Here is a 20,274-nt window from a genome sequence, read left to right on the forward strand (position 1 = left end):
GAGGCGGCGGAGAACGGCAGAGAGCGGCGGAGAGCGACTGTCCGTGTTCCTCGCTCCCATCTCTGCGCTCCGTGCAGCCACGTCCAGGCCAAGGCGGCCACCCTCCTGGCTCCGACCGAGCTCGGCGAGAGGCAGCGAGGGAGGCAGGCAGGGAGGCCTCCCGCCCGCCCCGCCGCGCTGCTGCCGGGCGCCGCTTCCCGCGGAAGAGCGCACCAGACAGACGGACGGAGGGGGTCCGCCGCCACGCCATGGCGGCTGCAAGGCAAGTGCTGTGTCTGTGGGCTTTGCTGGGCGTGTCGCGCGTTCGCTGCGAGCCCATCCGCTACTCTGTGGCCGAGGAGAGCGAGAGCGGCTCCGTGGTGGCCGACGTGGCGGAGGACGCGGGGCTGGCCCCGGCGCAGCTCTCGGCTCGCCGCGCGCGAATCGTCTCGCCGGCCGGCCGCCACCACTTTCGATTAGAGCGCGGCACCGGCCGCCTCGTTCTCGCCGAGCGGCTCGATCGGGAGCAGATGTGCGGAAGCTTACCCACCTGCACGCTCACTTTCGAGCTGCTGCTCGTAGATCCCCTGCAGATTGTCCCGATCGAGGTGTCGGTGGAGGACATCAACGACCACTCGCCGGTCTTCCCGGACGAACGAGTGACTTTTAAGATTCTGGAAACCAGCGACCCGGGTTCACGTTTTCCTGTGGCAGCTGCTCAGGACCTGGACATTGGCAGTAACGACATCCAGGCCTATAGCGTCATTCCCGAGAATGACTATTTCCGTGTCTTTAGTCAGAAACTGCATGAGGGCAATATGAATGTGGAGCTGGTATTGCAGAAGCCCCTGGACAGAGAGAAGCAGTCAGAATTGGATTTCACTCTCATTGCTACAGATGGGGGCTCCCCACCTAGGAGTGGAACCACCCAGATCCACATCCTTGTTCTTGATGTAAATGACAATAAACCCATTTTCACTCAGGATTTATATACTGGACAGATTCTGGAAAGTGCCCCAGGGGGCTCATTAGCTCTCACAGTGTTGGCCAAGGATGCAGATGTGGGACTGAATGGTGACATTTCCTATCAGTTCATCCAAGGTGCTGGCCAGAGCCAACCATCTTTTGCAATCAATGAAAAAAAAGGAGAAATTCTTGTATTGAAACCTCTGGATTTTGAGTCAGCACAGAAACACGAGTTCAGCGTACGGGCTACAGATGGTGGAGGACTCTCAACTATCTGCCACGTGCTGATAGAGGTGGTGGACGTGAATGACAATGCACCAGAGGTGGTGGTCAGTTCATTCAATAGCCCCCTCCCTGAGGATGCAGGACCTGGAACAGTGGTTGCTGTTTTTGCAGTTAGAGACCAGGATTCTGGTGTCAATGGGGAGATCAGCTGTGCCCTTGAAGATCAGCTCACCTTCACTTTGAGATCAGCCTTCGAGAATTACTATGAGTTGGTGACAGTCAGCACACTGGACAGGGAAGAGAGAGCTCAGCACATCGTGGTTGTCACAGCAGCAGATGCAGGGTCTCCTCCTCTCACCTCCACACACACCTTCACCGTGGAAATCTCCGACATCAATGACAACGCACCCATCTTCAACCAGACATCGTACACCATGTTTGTGCATGAGAACAACGTCCCTTCAATGCTCGTTGGGGCCGTCAATGCAACGGATGCGGACGCGGGACCCAACGCTAAGGTGAGCTATTCCCTGCTGCCAGCCTATCCTGCAGAACAAGTGCCCTGCTCCTGTGTGTCTGTGAACTCTGAGAACGGCCATGTGTTTGTGCTGCGTCCGCTGGACTATGAGAAGCTGAAGCAGCTGGAAGTGGTGGTGAGTGCAGCAGACGCTGGGTCCCCTGCCCTCAGCAGCAATGTCACCGTGCGCCTCGTGGTGGTGGACGAGAACGACAACGTGCCGCTGGTGCTGCACCCGGCACAGGACAGCAGCCCTCCTTCCAGCGAGCTGGTGCCTGCCTGGGCTGAAGTGGGGGACCTGGTGAGCAAAGTGGTGGCCGTAGACGCCGACTCGGGTCAGAACTCATGGCTTTCCTACGAACTGCTGAAGGCCTCAGAGCCAGGGCTGTTTGCTGTGGGTGCCCAAAGCGGGGAGGTTCGCCTGAGGAGGCCGCTGACAGACAGGGATGCTGTGAAGCAGAAGCTTGTTGTGCTGGTGAGAGACAATGGGCAGCCACCACTGTCAGCCACTGCAGTGCTCAGCGTGCTCCTTCTCAACGGCCTGTGGGACTCTCAGCTGCCTCAGCAGAGCCCTGCTGCAGAGCATGAGGACAGCTCCCTCACCACCTATTTAATCGTGTCCTTGGTCTTTGTCTCGCTTCTCTTCTTGTTGTCTGCGGCTGCCTTTTTTGCTTTCAAGGTGTGCAAGAGAAGGGATCTGAGTAGTGGGCACGTGCTTTACGACGCCAGCAACATGCAGAGCTATGTGGCTGATGGGGTCACTGCTGGGACCGTGCCCCACACATATTGCTATGAGCTCAGCCTCACCACAGGCTCAGGCAACAGCGAGTTCAAGTTCCTGAAGCCCGTCCTCCCCAACCTGCCAACACAGCACTGCAGCACGGAGGTGGGCAACAACGGTGCTGACCAGTTCCCACCTCTCCCTGACACCGTGGGGGATGTTGATTTTGAAAGCCCCAGGATGCAGCCTGGTGCACAATTTAATGGGTTTTAATGGGCACCGAGTCTGCACATCTGGCAGATTTGTGGCTTGTTTGGAATGGGATCTGGACTTTGTCTGTGAACTCCCTTTCCCCCGGATTAGATTTGCATTTGTAATTTGCATCATGTTTCTCAAAAATTCTTTGCGTTCCTTATTCTTCCTTGAAAACACATCAACAACATGCATGTATGCATGTATGCAAATATAATATGTGTTACATAAAGAGATGTTTATGATCTCTTCTGTCTGTTGCTGAACTGCTTCTTTAGTGTGGTTCCTCCCACGGTGCCCAGCTGATTTCTTCTGCCGTGTGCTGGATGATCATTTGAGCCATTTCCCCTGGCTGTCCTTATGCATGTGGGGGATGAAGAGCTGCACAGCTGCAGGACTCAGAGTGAGGTAACATTTTGTGGGTGTTCCATTAATCTGTACTGAGTCTGCACTGCTGCTGTGTGCGTAGCTTGAGAAAGGAGGGATCTGTGTGATGGCATTGGGCTCCAGACTGAAGCTGTAATTGCAATTGGCAGCACACTGTCCCAGAACACTCAGTGTGAAGGAAGGTTTCTGTCCACATTCTCTTTGGACAGAAAGTAACAATGAAAAAAGTCCGAAATATTTCCAGAGTGCTGTGGCCTCCAGGCTGCCAAAAGACACAAGGCACCTAGCACTTCACATTCAGCTGTTTATCACAGTGGTATATATGAGCGGGCACAGTAGTGCCACACTCCTGGCAATGCAGTGTAGCCCTCTTCCCATGTCTGCTGGGCTAAGAAGCTGTGATCCTTTTGTTCCCAAGCAGTGCTGCCATTGCACTGTTCCTTTGCCGAGTGGTGCACTTGTGTGTCTGAGCTGTGTGTTTTGCCTCCTGCTCCTCTCATCTCCACATAGCTATTGTCTTCACCACTCAGATGCATTCTTTTGCAGATCTGCTGCCAATTGGGTCATTGCCGAGTCCAGCAGTCAGCAATATAGCTGCACTCATGGTGCTGGGACACATCTTAACACACTGCTGTCCAACCTTTTAAGTTGCCTGATCCATGCTGAGTGACTGGGAAATGTGTTTGGCTGGAGCTACATACATTGCTCTTTGTAAACATATAAATATTTACTATTTTTATTTAAATGTTCAGTAAAAAGAGGAATAAAAACATGAATCTGGTGTGATATTTGACTTTCATTATGTGAAACTGATGTGTCAGGATGGTTTGGAGGTACTGGTGGCAATTCTTAGTGTGGTCTCCATGTCTTTGACAGTGATTTTTGATGAAATGTTTCTCTTTCTGTACTTTAAACTTGAAAATAATTATTCACCAATGAATATAATGCCGAAATTCAATGAGAGGAAGAGAATGTGGTGGTGAAGTTAAGAGAGATATTTCTCTGTGGTAAGATAGGGATTAGGAAAGTCTTCACCAGTCAGTGCTCTAGCAGCATGGCCCTAGCTGCAGAAGACAGAGACGAGAACTGGGAGAAGGAAGATATGCCCGCTGTGAGTGCCGATCAGGTTTGTGAGCATCTAAAGATCCCAAAGTTGCACAGTAGCATGGGACCCAATGAGATCCATCCACGGCTTATGAGGCAGATGATGTTTCCAAGCCACTATCCATCATATTTGAGTGATTTGGAGATGCAGTCCTACAGAGGCACATGGAAAATGAAAATGAGGTGATTAGAAGTAACCAACAAGGCTTCACCACAGGCAAGCGATTCCTGACAAACTTGGTGTCTTTTTATGATGGAATTACAGCATCAGTGGATAAATGAAGAGCAACTGATGTCATCTGCGTGGACTTTTGAATGGACATGTTGCAGTCCTACATAACATTCTACTTGCCAGATTCAAGAAAAATGGATCTGATGGATGGACCACTTGCTGGAGAAGGAATTGGGTGGATGATTGCACTCAGTGTGCTGCAGTCCATTCCGATTCAATGTCCAGAGGAGGCCGGTGATGAGTGACATTCCAGGGATTGCTGCTGGGTTTGGTGCTGTTTAACAGCGTTGTGGGTGACATAGACTGTGGGCTTGAGTGTACCATCAGCAAATTGCAGATTTCCCAATGCCTCTTACTGGCGTTCTAGAGGGAGGCATGCCACCCAGGGGATCCTGGACATGCATGAGAGTTGTGCCCATTTCAAACTCATTAAATTTCAATCAATGGAAATCTGAGGTCCCTTTTCTGGATTAGGGCAATCTCATGCTCAGATACAGGAAATGCAGAGAGCAGTTTAAGAACAGCCCTGAGGAGAAGGATTTGCAGATACTGGTTGATTAAATCCACGTGAGCAGTAATGCACCCTTGCAGATCAGAAGGCCAAAAGTATTCTTGGTTATGTCTAGTGAAGTGTTACCAGCAGTTAGAAGGAGGTAATTCTCCCCCTCTACTCTGCCCTCATGAGACCCCACCTGGAGTACTGCATCCAGATCTGGGGTGTCCAGCAGAAGAAGGATCATGTGCAGAGGAGGGCCACAGAGGTGATCAGAGAGCTGGAGCATCTCCTGTAGGAGGACACTCTGAGAAATTTGGGGCTTCTCAGCCTGGTGAAGATAATTATTCTGGGGTTGGCTCATAGCGGCCTTCCAGGACCTGAAAGAAGCCTACAGGAAAGCTGAGAAGAGGCTTCACAGGGCCATGAGGCAAGACGATGAAGGGAAATGATCTTAGAATGGATGAGAGAAGATTTAGACTAGATATCAGGAAGAATGTTTTTTCTGTGAGGATGGAGTGGGACAGGTTGCCAGAGAGATTGTAGATGCCCCCTGTGAAAACATTCAAGGCCAGGCTGGATGTGGCTTTGGGCAACCTGATCTAGAGGGAGGTATCGCTGCCTATAGCAGGAGAACTGGAAGTAGATGATCATTAATGTTCCTTCCAACACAAACCCTTCTGGGATTCTATGATTCTCTGGAAGTCTGGAAGTCTAAATGTTTAATTGGAAAAATTGCTGCTAATTAAATAATCTCAAATGAAAATGGATTAGTAGACATAACTTCAGGAGTTTGTTTTTGCGAGTTTGAAACCTATTTTCAAATTTGTTTATGGGAAGTCAAAGCACAGCTGTGTATTCTTTGTTGTTCAGAGCTCTGTGTTTAGCAAATGCATCACACTGCCTACAGTTATTTTCTGTCTTTTTCCACATTCCTGGTTGGATGGTGTTTTCATATGGACACATCTGTTCCCTTCAAGAGTACTCCACCCTACTGGGAGTAGCAGGGCCGTTGGAAAGAGGAAGATTTGGAACAAGATATCCCAAATATACTGATGTAGTGTTATGTTGCAGTTAGAAACGGTACTGTTGTGAACCAGGATGACATAGCTGGTGGAACTGAAATGAAAAGATCTTTGGAGTGCCGTTCCTTTAATAAAATGGAGTTTGTTGTTCAGACAAACATTGCATAGGTGTATTTAGCAGGGAAAGAACTGCAATAGCTGCAGAATTTTCAAATGACTAGGAGGCTTTGTCTTTGTCGATGTCATCAACAGAGGAAATATAAAGAATGTTTTCTCATCACCATGTCCTGTCCCATGTGCTTTTTACAGTGGTTGTAGTTGAATTTTGGGCTAATTTTGGAGGGTGTGGGGATGTGGGTGGGGCGTGCTGCCAGTGACTCTGGACGGGCAAGGAGGTGAGGATGTGGCAGGCGCTGCAAGTTCGGTGCATTGTCTGCAGTGCTGTGTCGGAGGAACCTGGGCAATCGTGCTGGGCAGTTCCCTTGCTGGCAGCTTGTGTGAGCGGGTGGCAGTGGGGCATGCTGGTGGTTGGACAGTTTGCGTGTCTGTCCGTACTGTCGTTACCTGTACAGACACTGCTCTGGAAAATTTAAAGGAGTTGCCAATATGCAGCCATAGTTAAGCTTTCTCTTGCATCTGTGCTGGCAGAACTGTTCATTTTCTGTGTTCAGCAGCTGTAGAAACAGCAATACTTGTGGTTTTCAGATGGAATGTAAAAGCATTAGAGTGTGTTCTTTGTGTTCAGATGGTCTCTACCACAAGTTCATGAGTTACCTCAGAGGATGATGTGTGCACGTAGAACGTAGAGAAAATTAACACAGCAGCTCTCATTGAGGTGTATAAATGTTCATTTTGTCTTTATGAGTATCTTAATGGGAGTGAAGTGCTATTACACAACAGCTGATAAGATATGTCCTTGATTGAAAGATTTCATCTTATATTCTGCTATTTTTAATAGGTATTGTGATGATCATTGCGTTTTCAATTCCGCTTAAAATGGTCTGTTTATTAAACAGGAGAAGTGTCTATAACGCTGCGTACGATAACATTGTACTAGAATTCCCATGCGATCGAACTGCTAGAAAGTCTCAGGTTTCACTATGCTGCATGATGTTTTCTTTTTTTTCATTTGATGAACAATGAAAGTAATGGCAAGATTACACGGGAAGAACGTCCCGGGGTGTTGGTGCGGGACAACGGGCGACCACCACTATCAGCCACCACAGTGCTCAGCGTGCTCCTCCTCAATGGCTTGTGGGATGCTCAGCTGCTGCAGCAGAGCCCTGCTGCAGAGCATGAGGACAGCTCCCTTGCCACCTATTTAATCATGTCCTTGGTCTTTATCTCGCTCCTCTTCTTGGGGTCTGCGGTGGCCTTTGTTGCTTTGAAGATGTGCAAGAGAAAAGATCTGAGTAGCGGGCACGTGCTTTACGACGCCAGCAACGTGCAGAGTTACATGGCTGATGGGATCACTGCTGGGAACCTGTCCCATGCCTATTGCTACGAGGTCAGCCTCACCACGGGCTCAGGCAACAGCGAGTTCAAGTTCCTGAAGCCCATCCTCCCCAGCCTGCCAACGCAGCACTACAGCACAGAGGTGTGTGGCAGTGGTGCTGACCAGTTCCCACCTCTCCCTATCACCTGATTTTGAGAGCCCCGAGATGCAGCCTGGTGCACAATTTAATGTGTTTTAATGGGCACCGAGTCTGCACTTCCAGCGGATTCATGGCTTGTTTGGAATGGGATCTGGGCTTGTTTTGTGAATACCCTTTCCCCAGGATTAGATTTGCATTTGTCATTTGTGTCATGTTTTTAAATAAATTTTCTTATTCTCCCTTGAAAATGCATCAACAGCACAATGCAAATGTGTCAACAGTTTACCAGGCTGGTTCGGCCCGGTTCCGCGACAATTGGTGCAGGGGAACCACAGACCCACACCCCAGGAATGTGAAAGGGGAAAGGGGAAAGGGAAAAGGGAGATGGGCCTAAAAACAAGTCAGCAGCAATAATCTGAGGAGGAAAGCTAATTTACTAAATAAGATATCAGAATGCAAAATAACACTATATAATTCAATATAATTGGAATTGATGCTAATAAAAAAATGAGCAAGAGAGAGCATACGAGAAACTGAAGGCCTTACGCTAACGCTGAAGGCGGACAGCAGCGAGCACTCATTGCTGAGTCGATCCCAAAGGAAAGAGAGAGACGGTCCCGTGACCACAGACAGCTTTTATCTTTCCCTCTGAGCGTAATCACGTAAAAATGCATAGCATCGCAAAGTCCTCTGAGGAATGTAGTCCTTCTCCTCTTCTGAAACAGGTATACCTGGAACTATCTATGATCCATGGAGCTGGAGCATTAACTCTTTAACTCTTAATGCACTACATGATGTTATGATGTGGAATACCAATACCAAAAAATCAGAAAACCATGACAAAATGTAATGTATTTGATGTAAAGAGATGTTTATGATCTGTTCTGTCTGTTGCTGAACTGCTTCTTTTGTGTGGTTCCTCCCACGGTGCCCAGCTGATTTCTTCTGCCGTGTGCCGGATGATCATTTGAGCCATTTCCCCTGGCTGTCCTTATGCGTGTGGGGGATGAAGAGCTGCACAGCTGCGGGACTCAGAGTGAGGTGGCATTTTGTGGGTGTTCCTTTAATCTGCACCAAGTCTGCACTACTGTGTGTGCAGCTTGAGAAAGGAGGGGATCTGTGTGATGGCATTGGGCTCCAGACTGAAGCTGCATTTGCAATTGGCAGCACACTGTCCCAGAACACTCAGTGTGAAGAAAGGTTTCCATCCACATTTTCTTTGGACAGAAAGTAACAATGAAAAATGTCTGAAATGTTTCCAGAGTTCTGTGGTTTCCAGGCTGCCAAGTTAAATGCTTCTCCCTGTTGCTGGCAAAAGACACAAGGCACCTAGCACTTCACATTCAGCTGTTTATCACAGTGGTATATATGAGCAGGCACAGTAGTGCCACACTCCTGGCAATGCAGTGTAGCCCTCCTCCCATGTCTGCTGGGCTAAGAAGCTGTGATCCTTTTGTTCCCAAGCAGTGCTGCCATTGCATTGTTCCTTTGCCGAGTAGTGCACTTGTGTGTCTGAGCTGTGTGTTTTGTCACCTGCTCCTCTCCATAGAGACATAATCTTCTCCATCACTCCAATGCATTCTCTCACAGCTCTGCTGCCATTTGGGTCATTGCCGAGTCCAGCAGTCAGCAATACAGGTGCAGTCATGGTGATGGGACACGTCATATCACATTGCTATTCAACCACTTAAGTTGCCTGGGCTGCACTGAGTGAATGGGAATTGTGTTTGACTGAAACTATCTACATTGCTCTGAAAATAATGCCTCCTGCTTATATCTATAGGACATTAACCTGTAAAAGGCACACAATAACATCATTCGATGGGGCAGATTCACAGCTACAAAATTCTGTTTATCAAAGTAATCTCCATTATATGTCTGCATATTCACCAGATGTGAAGAGATGCCTGGAGTAGTGTTCCTAATAAACTGCACCATCCGATGTGTCCCTTGGTTGACATTGTTAAAGTGCACCATCCACCACCTCACTGTGCTCACATCCACTATCTGCTTTCCATAAACATTCAGGAAGCGATGTTGAATGCCAGTGGGTATAGCTGGTTGTGTATGGAGTAATTCATGGATGCACCATCTCTTCTTATGTTCTTTGGTGTCAGACACCATTTTATAAGACAGTACACAGTGCTGCCATCTTTCACACAATAATAAATCAGAATGGGTATTGGTGTGATGATTCAGTCTCTGCAGCCAGTCCTCCACCATTTGTCTGAGCCATCACGGACCACCACAATAATACAGGTTTCATTACTTTCAGAACATAGGATATACATAGCATTATTATATGAGTTACAAAACATAAAGTGTTTTAGTATTTTTCTTAAAATAATAAATTAAAAAAGGAACAAACACGTGAAACTGTTGGGATATTTGACTGTTATTTTTGGTGAAACTGATGCATCAGGATGCTTTGGTGGTACTGGTTGCAATAATTAGTGAGGTCTCAATGTCTTCGTCAGACATTTTTGATGACATGTTACTCTTCCTGTTCTTTATCCTTGAAAATAGCTATTCACCAATGTGTACAGTGCTCAAAATCAATGCCATGAAGAGAGGATGGTGATGAAATGAGAGATATTTCTCTTTGGTAAGATCGGGATCAGGAAAGTCTCCACAAGCTGTGGCTCTAGCTGCATGGCCCCCGCTGCAGAAAGCAGAGATGAAAACAAGGAGAAGGAAGATGTTTCTGCTGTGAGTGCTGATCAGGTTTGTGAGCATCTAAAGAACCTGAAGGTGCACCAGAACATGGGACCCAATGAGATCCACCCACAGGTTCTGAGGCAAATGATGTTGCCAAGCTGCTATCCTTCATATTTCAATGGTCATGACAGTCTGGTGATTTTCCCTCTGATTGGAGAAGGGGAAACATAGCCCTCATTTTCAAGAAGAGTAAGAAAGAAGATGCAGGAAATATCAGGCCTCTCATTCTCAGCCCTGTGCTTGGCAACATCTGTGAGCAGATCCTGCTGAGGGTCCTACTGAGGCTCATGGAAAATGAAGATGAGGTGATTGGAGGTAACCAACATGGCTTCACCACAGGCAAGCCATGCCTGAGAAATTCAGTAGTGTTTAATGATGGAGTTACAACATCGGTGGATAAATGAAGATTGGTTGACATCATCTGCATGGAGTTTTGAAAGGTTTTGTTATGGTTCCACATGGCATGCTGGTCACCACATTGATTAACAGTGGATCTAGTGGATGGACCACTCACTGGAGAAGGAATTAAGTGGATGGTTGCACTCAGAGATCTGCTGTCAGTTACTCAATGTCCAGTGGAGGTCGATGATTAGTGATGTTCCTCAAGAATCAGCGCTATTTAACATCGTAGTAGGTGTCATGGACAGGGGGATGGAGTGCACCCTAAGTGAGTTTGCAGATGACCCAAAGCTGACGGTACAGCTAACATGCTAGAGGGAAGGCATGCCATCCAGAGGGTCCTGGTCAGGCTAGAGAGATGAGCTCATGACAACCTCATGAAGTTCAATCAAGATACGTGGGAGTTCCTTCTTCTGGATCAGCTCAATTCCTAGCAAACATACAGGTCGGGGAGAGAGTGTCTTGAGCGCAGCCTTGAGGAGAAGAATATGGTGGTGTCAGCTGATGAAATACTCTCCATGAACAGCAATGTGAACTTGCAGCCTGGAAGGCCAATTGTATCCTTGGTTTCATCAAGAGAAGCGTGACCAGCAGTTTGAGGGACGTGATTCTGCCCCTCTACTCTGTGCTCCTAAGAACCCACCTGGAGTATTGCATCCAGTTCTGGGGTTATTCAAAAGAAGAAGGATCGTGTGCAGAGGAGGGTCACAGAGGTTATCAGTGGGCTGGAGCATCTACCCTAGGAGGACACTCAGAGAAACTTGGGGCTCTTCAGCCTGGTGAAGATAATTGTTCTTGGGGGACTTCAGAGTGACCTTCCTGGACCTGAAGAGAGACTACAGGAAAGCTGAGAAGAGGCTTAAATAAGGCCATGTAGCAACAGGATGAGGGGAAATGGTCCTAGAATAAAAGAGGGAAGATTTAGACTAGATATCAGGAAGAACATTTTTTTCTGTGAGGATGGTGAGACAGTGGAACATGTTGCCAGAGAGACTGTAGCTACCCCCATGGATACATTCAAGGCCAGGCTGGATGTGGCTTTGGGCAATTTGGTCTAGACTAATGTGTCCCTGCCTATAGCAGGAGATATGGAACTAGATGATCATTAATGTTCTTTCCAACACAAACTCTTCTGGGATTCTGCGATTCTATGGAAGTTTGGTAAAGAGACATGGTCAAAGTTTAAAGTAGAATATCTGGTTGAAACTCTAGGCATATGATTGGAGAATTTACTGCTAATTAAATAATATTAGGTGAAAATGGAGTAGTAGCCATAAATTCAGGATTTTGTTTTTGCGAGTTTGAAACCTGTTTTCAAGTTTGTTTATGAGAAGTGAAAGCACAGCTGTGTATTCTTTGTTTTCTCGGTGTTTTCTTATGCACATATCTGTTCTCTTCACGTGTATTCCACCCCTCAGTGAATAAGGGAATGGTGGAAAGATTTGGCACAAGATATTCCAAATATACTGACCTTGTTTTATGTTGCAGTTGGAAACAGTACCGGGATGACACTGTGAGTTGAACTGATATGAGAAGAGATTTAGAGTGCCATTCCTGTAATAAAATTGATGTTGTTCAGACAAATATTGTGGAGGTGTGTTTTTGGTGGGAAAGAATTTCAAAAGATACAAAGATTTTTGAAAGACTTGAGTATTTTTTCTCATCCGACGGCTTCGGCAGAAGAAATATAAAGGACATTTTCTTATCACCTTGTCCTGGCCCGTGTACTTACTTCAGGGATTGTGGTTGAATTTCGGCGCTCGTTTTAGACAGTGCGCGGATGTGGGTGGGGCGTGCAGTAATTGGCTCGGGGCACATGAGGACATGGAGAGGCGACGGATGCTTGCACGTTCGGTGCATTGTCTGAAGCGCTGTGTGGGGAGGGGTCTGGGCGCTCGATGTGTACTCTGCCCGTTCCGCCTGCGTGTGTGCGCGGGCGGCATCGGGGCGTGCGGGCGAGTGGTCCGGGTGCGAGTGGTGGCGAGAGGGTGCGAGTAGGAGCGCGTCCCCTGCCTGGAGCAGTCACGGCGCGTGCCGCATGGTGGTGCTCGTGGACAAGGTTAGCGGCACGGGGAAACCGAGCACAGAGCAGAGCAGCGAAGCCGGGAGGAGGCGGAGAGCGGCAGAGAGCGGCGGGGAGCAGAGAAGAGCGGCACTCCGAACACCCATCTCCTACCTCCGTGCAGCCGAGTCCGGGCCAGAGCGGCCGCGCTCCGGACTCCGACCGCGCTCGGCGAGAGGCAGCGAGGGAGGCAGGCAGGGAGGCCGCCCGCCCCGCCGCGCTGCTGCCGGGCGCCGCTTCCCGCGGAGGAGCGCGCCAGACGGACGGACGGAGGGGGTCCGCCGCCCCGCCATGGCGGCTGCAAGGCAAGTGCTGTGTCTGTGGGCTTTGCTGGGCGTGTCGCGCGTTCGCTGCGAGCCCATCCGCTACTCCGTGGCCGAGGAGAGCGAGAGCGGCTCCGTGGTGGCCGACGTGGCGGAGGACGCGGGGCTGGCCCCGGCGCAGCTCTCGGCTCGCCGCGCGCGAATCGTCTCGCCGGCCGGCCGCCACCACTTTCGATTAGAGCGCAGCACCGGCCGCCTCGTTCTCGCCGAGCGGCTCGATCGGGAGCAGATGTGCGGAAGCTTACCCACCTGCACGCTCACCTTCGAGCTGCTGCTAGTAGATCCCCTGCAGATTGTCCCGGTCGAGGTGTCGGTGGAGGACATCAACGACCACTCGCCGGTCTTCCCGGACGAACGAGTGACTTTTAATATTCCCGAGAGAGGAGACCAGGGTTCACGTTTTCCTGTGCGAGCTGCTCAGGACCTGGACATTGGCATCAATGACATCCAGGCGTACAGCATCCATCCCGAAATCGAGTTCTTCACTGTCTCCTTTCAGACTCAAAGTGTGAATGACATGCATGTTGATCTTATTTTACAAAAGTCTCTGGACAGAGAAGAGCAGCCAGAGTTGGATTTCACTCTCCTGGCTATAGATGGGGGCACTCCACCCAGGAGCGGTTCCACACAAATCCACATCCTTGTTCTGGATGTAAATGACAATGCTCCCACCTTCACACAGAAACTGTACCTTGGTCAGATTTTGGAGAATGCTCCAGAGGGCTCTGTGGTTCTCCGAGTGGTGGCTAATGACGCTGATGTCGGAATAAATGGAGACATTACATATGACTTCAGCCAAGCAGGTATTCACAAGTACTCCGATTTTGCAGTTGACCCGAAGAGTGGTGAAATTCGAGTCATGAAATCTTTGGATTTTGAAACAACACAGAAATATGAATTCAGTGTGAGGGCGGTGGATGGTGGGGGCCTTTCATCCATGTGCAAGGTAGTGGTGGAAGTGGTGGATGTGAATGACAATGCACCAGAGGTGGTGGTTAGTTCCTTCAGCAGCCCCCTCCCTGAGAATGCAGGACCTGGAACAGTGGTTGCCATTTTTGCAATTAGAGACCAGGATTCTGGTGTCAATGGGGAGATCAGCTGTGCCCTTGAAGATCAGCTCACCTTCACTCTGAGATCAGCCTTTAAAAACTACTACGAGCTGGTGACAGTCAGCACACTGGACAGGGAGGAGAGAGCTCAGCACATCGTGGTTGTCACAGCAGCAGATGCAGGGTCTCCTCCTCTCACCACCACACACACCTTCACCGTGGAAATCTCCGACATCAATGACAATGCACCCATCTTCAACCAGACATCGTACACCATGTTTGTGCATGAGAACAACGTCCCCTCAATGCTCATTGGGGCCGTCAATGCAACGGATGCGGACACGGGACCCAACGCTAAGGTGAGCTATTCCCTGCTGCCAGCCTATCCTGCAGAACAAGTGCCCTGCTCCTGTGTGTCTGTGAACTCTGAAAACGGCCATGTGTTTGTGCTGCGTCCTCTGGACTACGAGAAACTGAAGCAGCTGGAGGTGGTGGTGAGTGCAGCAGATGCTGGGTCCCCTGCCCTCAGCAGCAACATCACCGTGCGCCTCGTGGTGGTGGACGAGAACGACAACGCGCCGCTGGTGCTGCACCCGGCACAGGACAGCAGCCCTCCTTCCAGCGAGCTGGTGCCTGCCTGGGCTGAAGTGGGGGACCTGGTGAGCAAAGTGGTGGCCGTGGACGCCGACTCGGGTCAGAACTCATGGCTTTCCTATGAGCTGCTGAAGGCCACAGAGCCGGGGCTGTTTGCTGTGGGTGCCCAAAGCGGGGAGGTTCGCCTGAGGAGGCCGTTGACAGACAGGGATGCTGTGAAGCAGAAGCTCATCGTGCTGGTGAGAGACAATGGGCAGCCACCACTGTCGGCCACCGCAGTGCTCAGCGTGCTCCTTCTCAATGGCCTGTGGGACGCTCAGCTGCCTCAGCAGAGCCCTGCTGCAGAGCATGAGGACAGCTCCCTCACCACCTATTTAATCGTGTCCTTGGTCTTTGTCTCACTCCTCTTCTTGGTGTCTGCGGTGGCCTTTGTTGTCTGCAAGTTGTGCAAGAGAAAGGATCTGAGTAGTGGGCACGTGCTTTATGATGCCAGCAACATGCAGAGCTATGTGGCTGATGGTGCCACTGCTGGGACCGTGCCCCACACCTATTGCTATGAGCTCAGCCTCACCACAGGCTCCGGCAACAGCGAGTTTAAATTCATGAAGCCTGTCCTCCCCAGCCTGCCTGCACAGCCAGTCCTAGGTTACAGTGATACTGAGGAGTTCCCTCCCCTCCCTCTCACCATGGGGGATGAAGCTCTGGACAGCCATGGGACCTAGTCTGTTGGACACGTTACTGGATTCTCTTTTAATTAGCATTGTGTTTGTGCATCCAGATGTTCCATGACTTTTACAATGGGAACTGTGGTATAAGGCCTCACAATATTTTCTCCAGAGTGAATCTGCACTTTCTTTTAGCATCATGAATGTCACCTAAATGCTCATCCAGAGCAATTCTTTTTTCCTTCTCTTCAATATAAAAAGTAATGAATGAAAGAAAATAAATTCTCTCTTTTGTCAGCAAATGTTTTCCATCTTTATTATGACCTTTTCTATTATGCTTCTGAAGTGTTTATTTCATTGATTTACCATTAGTATCTTGCCCCATTTTCTGCTGTGTGAAACAATATACCTCAACCCCCTCTTACTGAGTTCTGTAACAAAACCATGGTACTGGTACACTAATCCTCTGTTCTTGCAATGCAGCATAGGCTGCCTGTCATGTCTGCAGGGCAAGTAAACTGCAAGCTCTGTGTTACAATGTAGTATAATATTGCTGTCTTTCTTTGCTGGATTAGAGACCTCTTTCCCTCTGAGATTTTTATTTTGCCTTCTGGTCAACGTATTTCCATGTAACTATCGTTTCTACATAAATTTCACTAGTGCTTCCCAAGAAGTGGCTCTCATCCACACTTTATGGTATATGCTCTTGCATCTCAGCATATTAGTGAGATTATGTCATATCAAGTTGAATCATTTGCCTGAGTCCAACAGTTCTTTGAGAATTAAAAAGCACACAAAAAGAGTCTCTAAAATGTGGATGATGAACCTCCTTGGGATTGCCTCCTAATATAGCAGCACTCATGCTTTTGGGATATGCTGTACTTAGCTCTTAAAATATATTCATTGTGTTTGGATGCATTCTATAATAAGTTCATGAGTTGCCCACCTGAGGACATCAAAGTCATTACTGAGATAAGCGTGTGCCACAAAGTACCTTCCAGCTCGGAGCTACACATAAAATAACGGATTATTGAAATGAAATGTGGTACATCACTAAACATTTGGAAACTCTCATGGCATGTTGAGCTGAAGTACTAAACTGTACATTTGTAAATCAGGATGACCTTGTCTGTAATACTGAAATAAAGAACACCTGAGTGGCATTCCTTCAATAAAAGATGTTGTTGAGGAAGACTTTCCAGTGTTGTATATGTAAGTATATGGAATATACTACTCCAGCTGGATGCATATAAACCTGAGTCCCAGTAGGATTCATGCCAGGGTACTGAAAGAGCTGGCTGATTTCCTCATGAGACACCTCTCGATTATTTTTTATATGTCTTGGGAATCAGGAGAGGTTCCAGTTGATTGCATTTTGGCAGTCATTGTCACTGTTTTCAAAGAGGGTAAAATAGAAGACACTAATAATTATAGTCCTGTCAGTACGACTTTGGTACCTGGTAAAAATTATGGAGGAGGAGCACTTAGGAGGACTTTTGGAGGAGAATTATGGAGGAAAAGCACTTGAGAGTTCATACACTTGTTGGTCACAGGCAACACAGGTTCATGAAAGAAGTCCTGTGTAATGTGCTTAATCTCCTATTGAAAAGGCTTCCCACCTAGCTGACCAAGATTGCATCAAAAACAGTTTATGTAATCTTTTGGGATTTCAGTGAAGCTTTTGAGACCATTTCTCACTGTATCCTTCTATAAAATTTGTCCAGCATACAGCTAGACAAAAACATAATATTATAGGTGAGCAATTAGTTGATGAGTCAGACTCAAAGTGTTATGGTAAATAGACTTCCACCAAACACTTCCAGCCTCAAGTGGGGTTCCACATGGCTCCATTTTAGGGCCAGTTCTCTTTAATATTTTCATCATTGATCTGGACCCAAGCCTTGACAGTATACTAAGTAAGTTTGGGGATGATATTAATTGGAGGAGCTGTTAATTCCTTCAAGGGTAGAGAAATCTTGACAAATTGGATGGATGGGCAATCAGCAACCACATGAAGTTTAACAAGAGCAAGTGCTTGGTTCTGCATGTGGAACAGGGCAGTCATGAATGTATGTTCAGACTGGGAGCTGAGAGGTCTGAGAGTAGCCCTGTAGAAAAGGATCTTGGGTTCTGGCTGATGACAAGTTGAATCTGCATCACAGTATACTCTGACAGTTATAAGGGCCATCCATACCCCTGGGTGGATCAGACCAGCACTGCCAACCATGTGAGGGAGGAGATTGTCCTGCACTGCTCTGCCTTATGCAGCCTCACCTTGAGCACTGGGTGCAGTTCCAGGCAGCACAATTTGAGAAAGACATAAAACTACTAGAGAGAATCCAAAGGAGGGCTACAAATATGGAGAAGGGTCTAAGAAGTTGAGCACATGAAGAGCAGTTGAGATCCCATGATTTGTTCAACCTGGAGAAGAGGAAACTTGCAAGGGAGGCAGGAAACAGGGATGGCTGGATCAAACTGATGGATAAGAAGGAAATGCACAAGCAGTAGAAGCAGGGATGTGTGGCCTGGAAATAACAGAGATGTCATCCAGACATACAGAGATGGGATCAGGAAAGCCAAGGAAGAGGTTTACCTGAACTTGGCAAGAAATGTGAAAGATAACAAGGAGAGATTCTATGAGTACACTGATGAGAAGACAAAGGCCAGAAGAGGTATATCCTCCCTGAAAAAGTGAGATGGTTTTCTTTGCACCTTGAGTGTAGTTTCACCTCAGTCTAAATGAGGGTATTTGTGAATTCTCCTTCCCTTTGTGGATGGGACATGACAACAAATCTATAGGGTCTAATGACGCATATCCCTGTGGCTGATGTATTTGCTAAGCCACTCATATTTGAAAAGTCATGGCAGTCAAGTGAGCTCCTCAGTGACTGGAAAAATGGAGACATCACTCACATTCTTAAAAATAGTAGAAAGGAATACTTGAGAAACTACAAGATGGTGAACCTTATTTCTGTGTCTAGGAAGATATGCATATCCTTCTGGAAGCTAGGTTAAGGTACATGCAAGAGAAGAGAGTGATCCAAGACAGCCAACACAACTTCACCAGGGCCAGATCTTGCCTAACCAATCTTGTGGCCTTCTACAATGAAGTAACAACATCAGTGACAAAGGAAGAATAACCGATATCAGCAACCTGGACTTGTGCAAGGCCTTTGACATGTTCTCATCCCACAACCTTATTTTTAAGTTGGAAACATAGCAATTAGAAGGGTGGACTATTCAGAGGATAAGGTGGTTAAGGGCTCTGTGTCTATTGGAAGGCCAGTGATGAGTGGTGTTCCTGGGGAGGGATTCATCTTCAGTCCAGTGCTCTTCAACATCTTTATCAACTACCTAGACAGTGAGAATGAATGCATTCCCAGTAGATCTGAAAAAGTACAAGCTAAGCAGTGTCACTGGTGTGACAGAAAGAAAGAATACCATCTAAAGGGACCTGGACAATCTGGAAAATTGAGCCTATATGAATTGAATGACACTCAAGAAATTCAAATGCAAAGGTCAGGGCAATCCCAGATATGTGTACAGACTGGGAGAAGATTTTGTTGAGAGCAGCCCTGTGAAGAAGAACTTGAAGGTTGACAGAAGAACTTGAGGGTTGACAGAAGAAGAACTTGACACAAGCCAGCAGTGTGTGCTTGAAGCCCAGAAGGCCAGCTGTACCCTGGGCTGCATCAAAAGAGAGATGGCCAGCAGGGTAAGGGAGGTAACTGTCCCCCTTTTTTCTAACCTCATGAGGCCCCACCTGGAATACTGTGTGCAGGTCTATAGCCCCCAGCACAACAGAGCAACTTTTGTAGTTATTATAGACAGGTCCATAAATTGGATGAAGGGGCTGGAGCACCTCACCTAAAAAGAAAGATTGAAACAGCTGGTCTTGCTCACCTGGAGAAGAATCCAAGGAGACCTCATTGCAGTCTTCCAGTAATTAAAGGGAGCTTATAAATAGGGAGTAGAGGGACTTTTTATGTGGTTTGATAATGACAGGACAAGAGGGAACAGTTAAAAGAAAGGAGATTTAGATTAGATGTCATGTGGAAGTTTTCTTACCCTGAGGATAGTGAGGCACTGGCACAGGCTGCCCAGAGCTATGGATGCCTCATCCCTGGAGGCACTCAAGTTCAAGCTGAATATGACCCTGGGCAGCCTGATCTGTTGGGTGGAAATCACATGGCAGAAGGATTGGAACTGGATGGGCTTTAAGGTCCCTCCCATCCAAGCCATTCTATTCTATGATTCTATGACATTCTTCAGTTCGTAAATTCTATGACAGTAAGATACTGAACTATTATGATACTATCATACTAAGATACTATGACACTATGAAACCAAGGGGAGACCTCATGGTGGCCTATAGTTTACTCACAAAGGGGAGTGGAGATGCAGGGATTTATTTCTTCTGTCTGGTGACCCATGGAGGACCCAACAGGACCCATGGAGCTGCATCAGGGGACAGTCAAGTTGGGTATTAAGCAAAGATTCTTCACCAGGGAGTGTTTGGTCTCTGCAACAGGTTCCTCAGGGCAGTGGTGATGACACCAAGTCTGCCCCAGTTCTGGAAGTATTTGGATGATGTTCTCAGAAATATGATTTGAAATGTGGGTGGTCCTTTGTGGAGCCAGGATAAAATTAATGATCTTTATTGGTCCCTTCCAAATGTGGATTCCCTCATTCTGTGAAAACTCTGTAGAGGAACCAGGGTTTTTCAAAAGCTAGGAGTCTTTTTCTTATCTGGTTCCTTGACTGGGATAAAATTAAGCTCAGTTTGGAGATGTAATCCCCAGTACCTAAAGTAAAATAAGGGGAGAAGTGATTTGCTGTTGGGGGAACTTGTGATCCCTGAGCACAAAGGCTGACTGGATAGCTGGGCCTGGAGGGTGGTGATGAGTTGTGTGAAGTCTAGTTGGAGGTGGGTTTGGGTGTACCCCAAGGGTCAATACTTGTTGTTCT

At 47.8% G+C, this 20,274-nt stretch overlaps 2 protein-coding genes across 2 annotated transcripts; both read left to right on the top strand.

Annotated features, from left to right (window-relative positions):
- The first annotated feature begins 233 nt into the window (after positions 1-233).
- On the top strand, positions 234-2,830 carry LOC136047661 (protocadherin beta-4-like). Its single transcript, XM_065734953.1, has one exon. The coding sequence runs from the start codon at positions 249-251 to the stop codon at positions 2,679-2,681; it is 2,433 nt and encodes an 810-aa protein (XP_065591025.1). The 5' UTR covers positions 234-248; the 3' UTR covers positions 2,682-2,830.
- A 10,121-nt stretch (positions 2,831-12,951) lies between these two features.
- Positions 12,952-15,363, top strand: LOC136047749 (protocadherin beta-15-like). The gene has a single exon (XM_065735043.1). The coding sequence runs from the start codon at positions 12,967-12,969 to the stop codon at positions 15,361-15,363; it is 2,397 nt and encodes a 798-aa protein (XP_065591115.1). The 5' UTR covers positions 12,952-12,966.
- The last annotated feature ends 4,911 nt before the right edge of the window (positions 15,364-20,274 follow it).

Source organism: Cyrtonyx montezumae, unplaced genomic scaffold (genome assembly GCF_038088225.1).
Source record: "Cyrtonyx montezumae isolate F1298 unplaced genomic scaffold, pur_monq_1.0 scaffold_18, whole genome shotgun sequence".
NCBI classification, from domain to species: Eukaryota; Metazoa; Chordata; class Aves; order Galliformes; family Odontophoridae; genus Cyrtonyx; species Cyrtonyx montezumae.

Coding starts and splice junctions, on each gene's coding strand:
- LOC136047661 (XM_065734953.1), top strand. CDS start 249: ATGGCGGCTGCAAGGCAAGTGCTGTGTCTGTGGGCTTTGCTGGGCGTG.
- LOC136047749 (XM_065735043.1), top strand. CDS start 12,967: ATGGCGGCTGCAAGGCAAGTGCTGTGTCTGTGGGCTTTGCTGGGCGTG.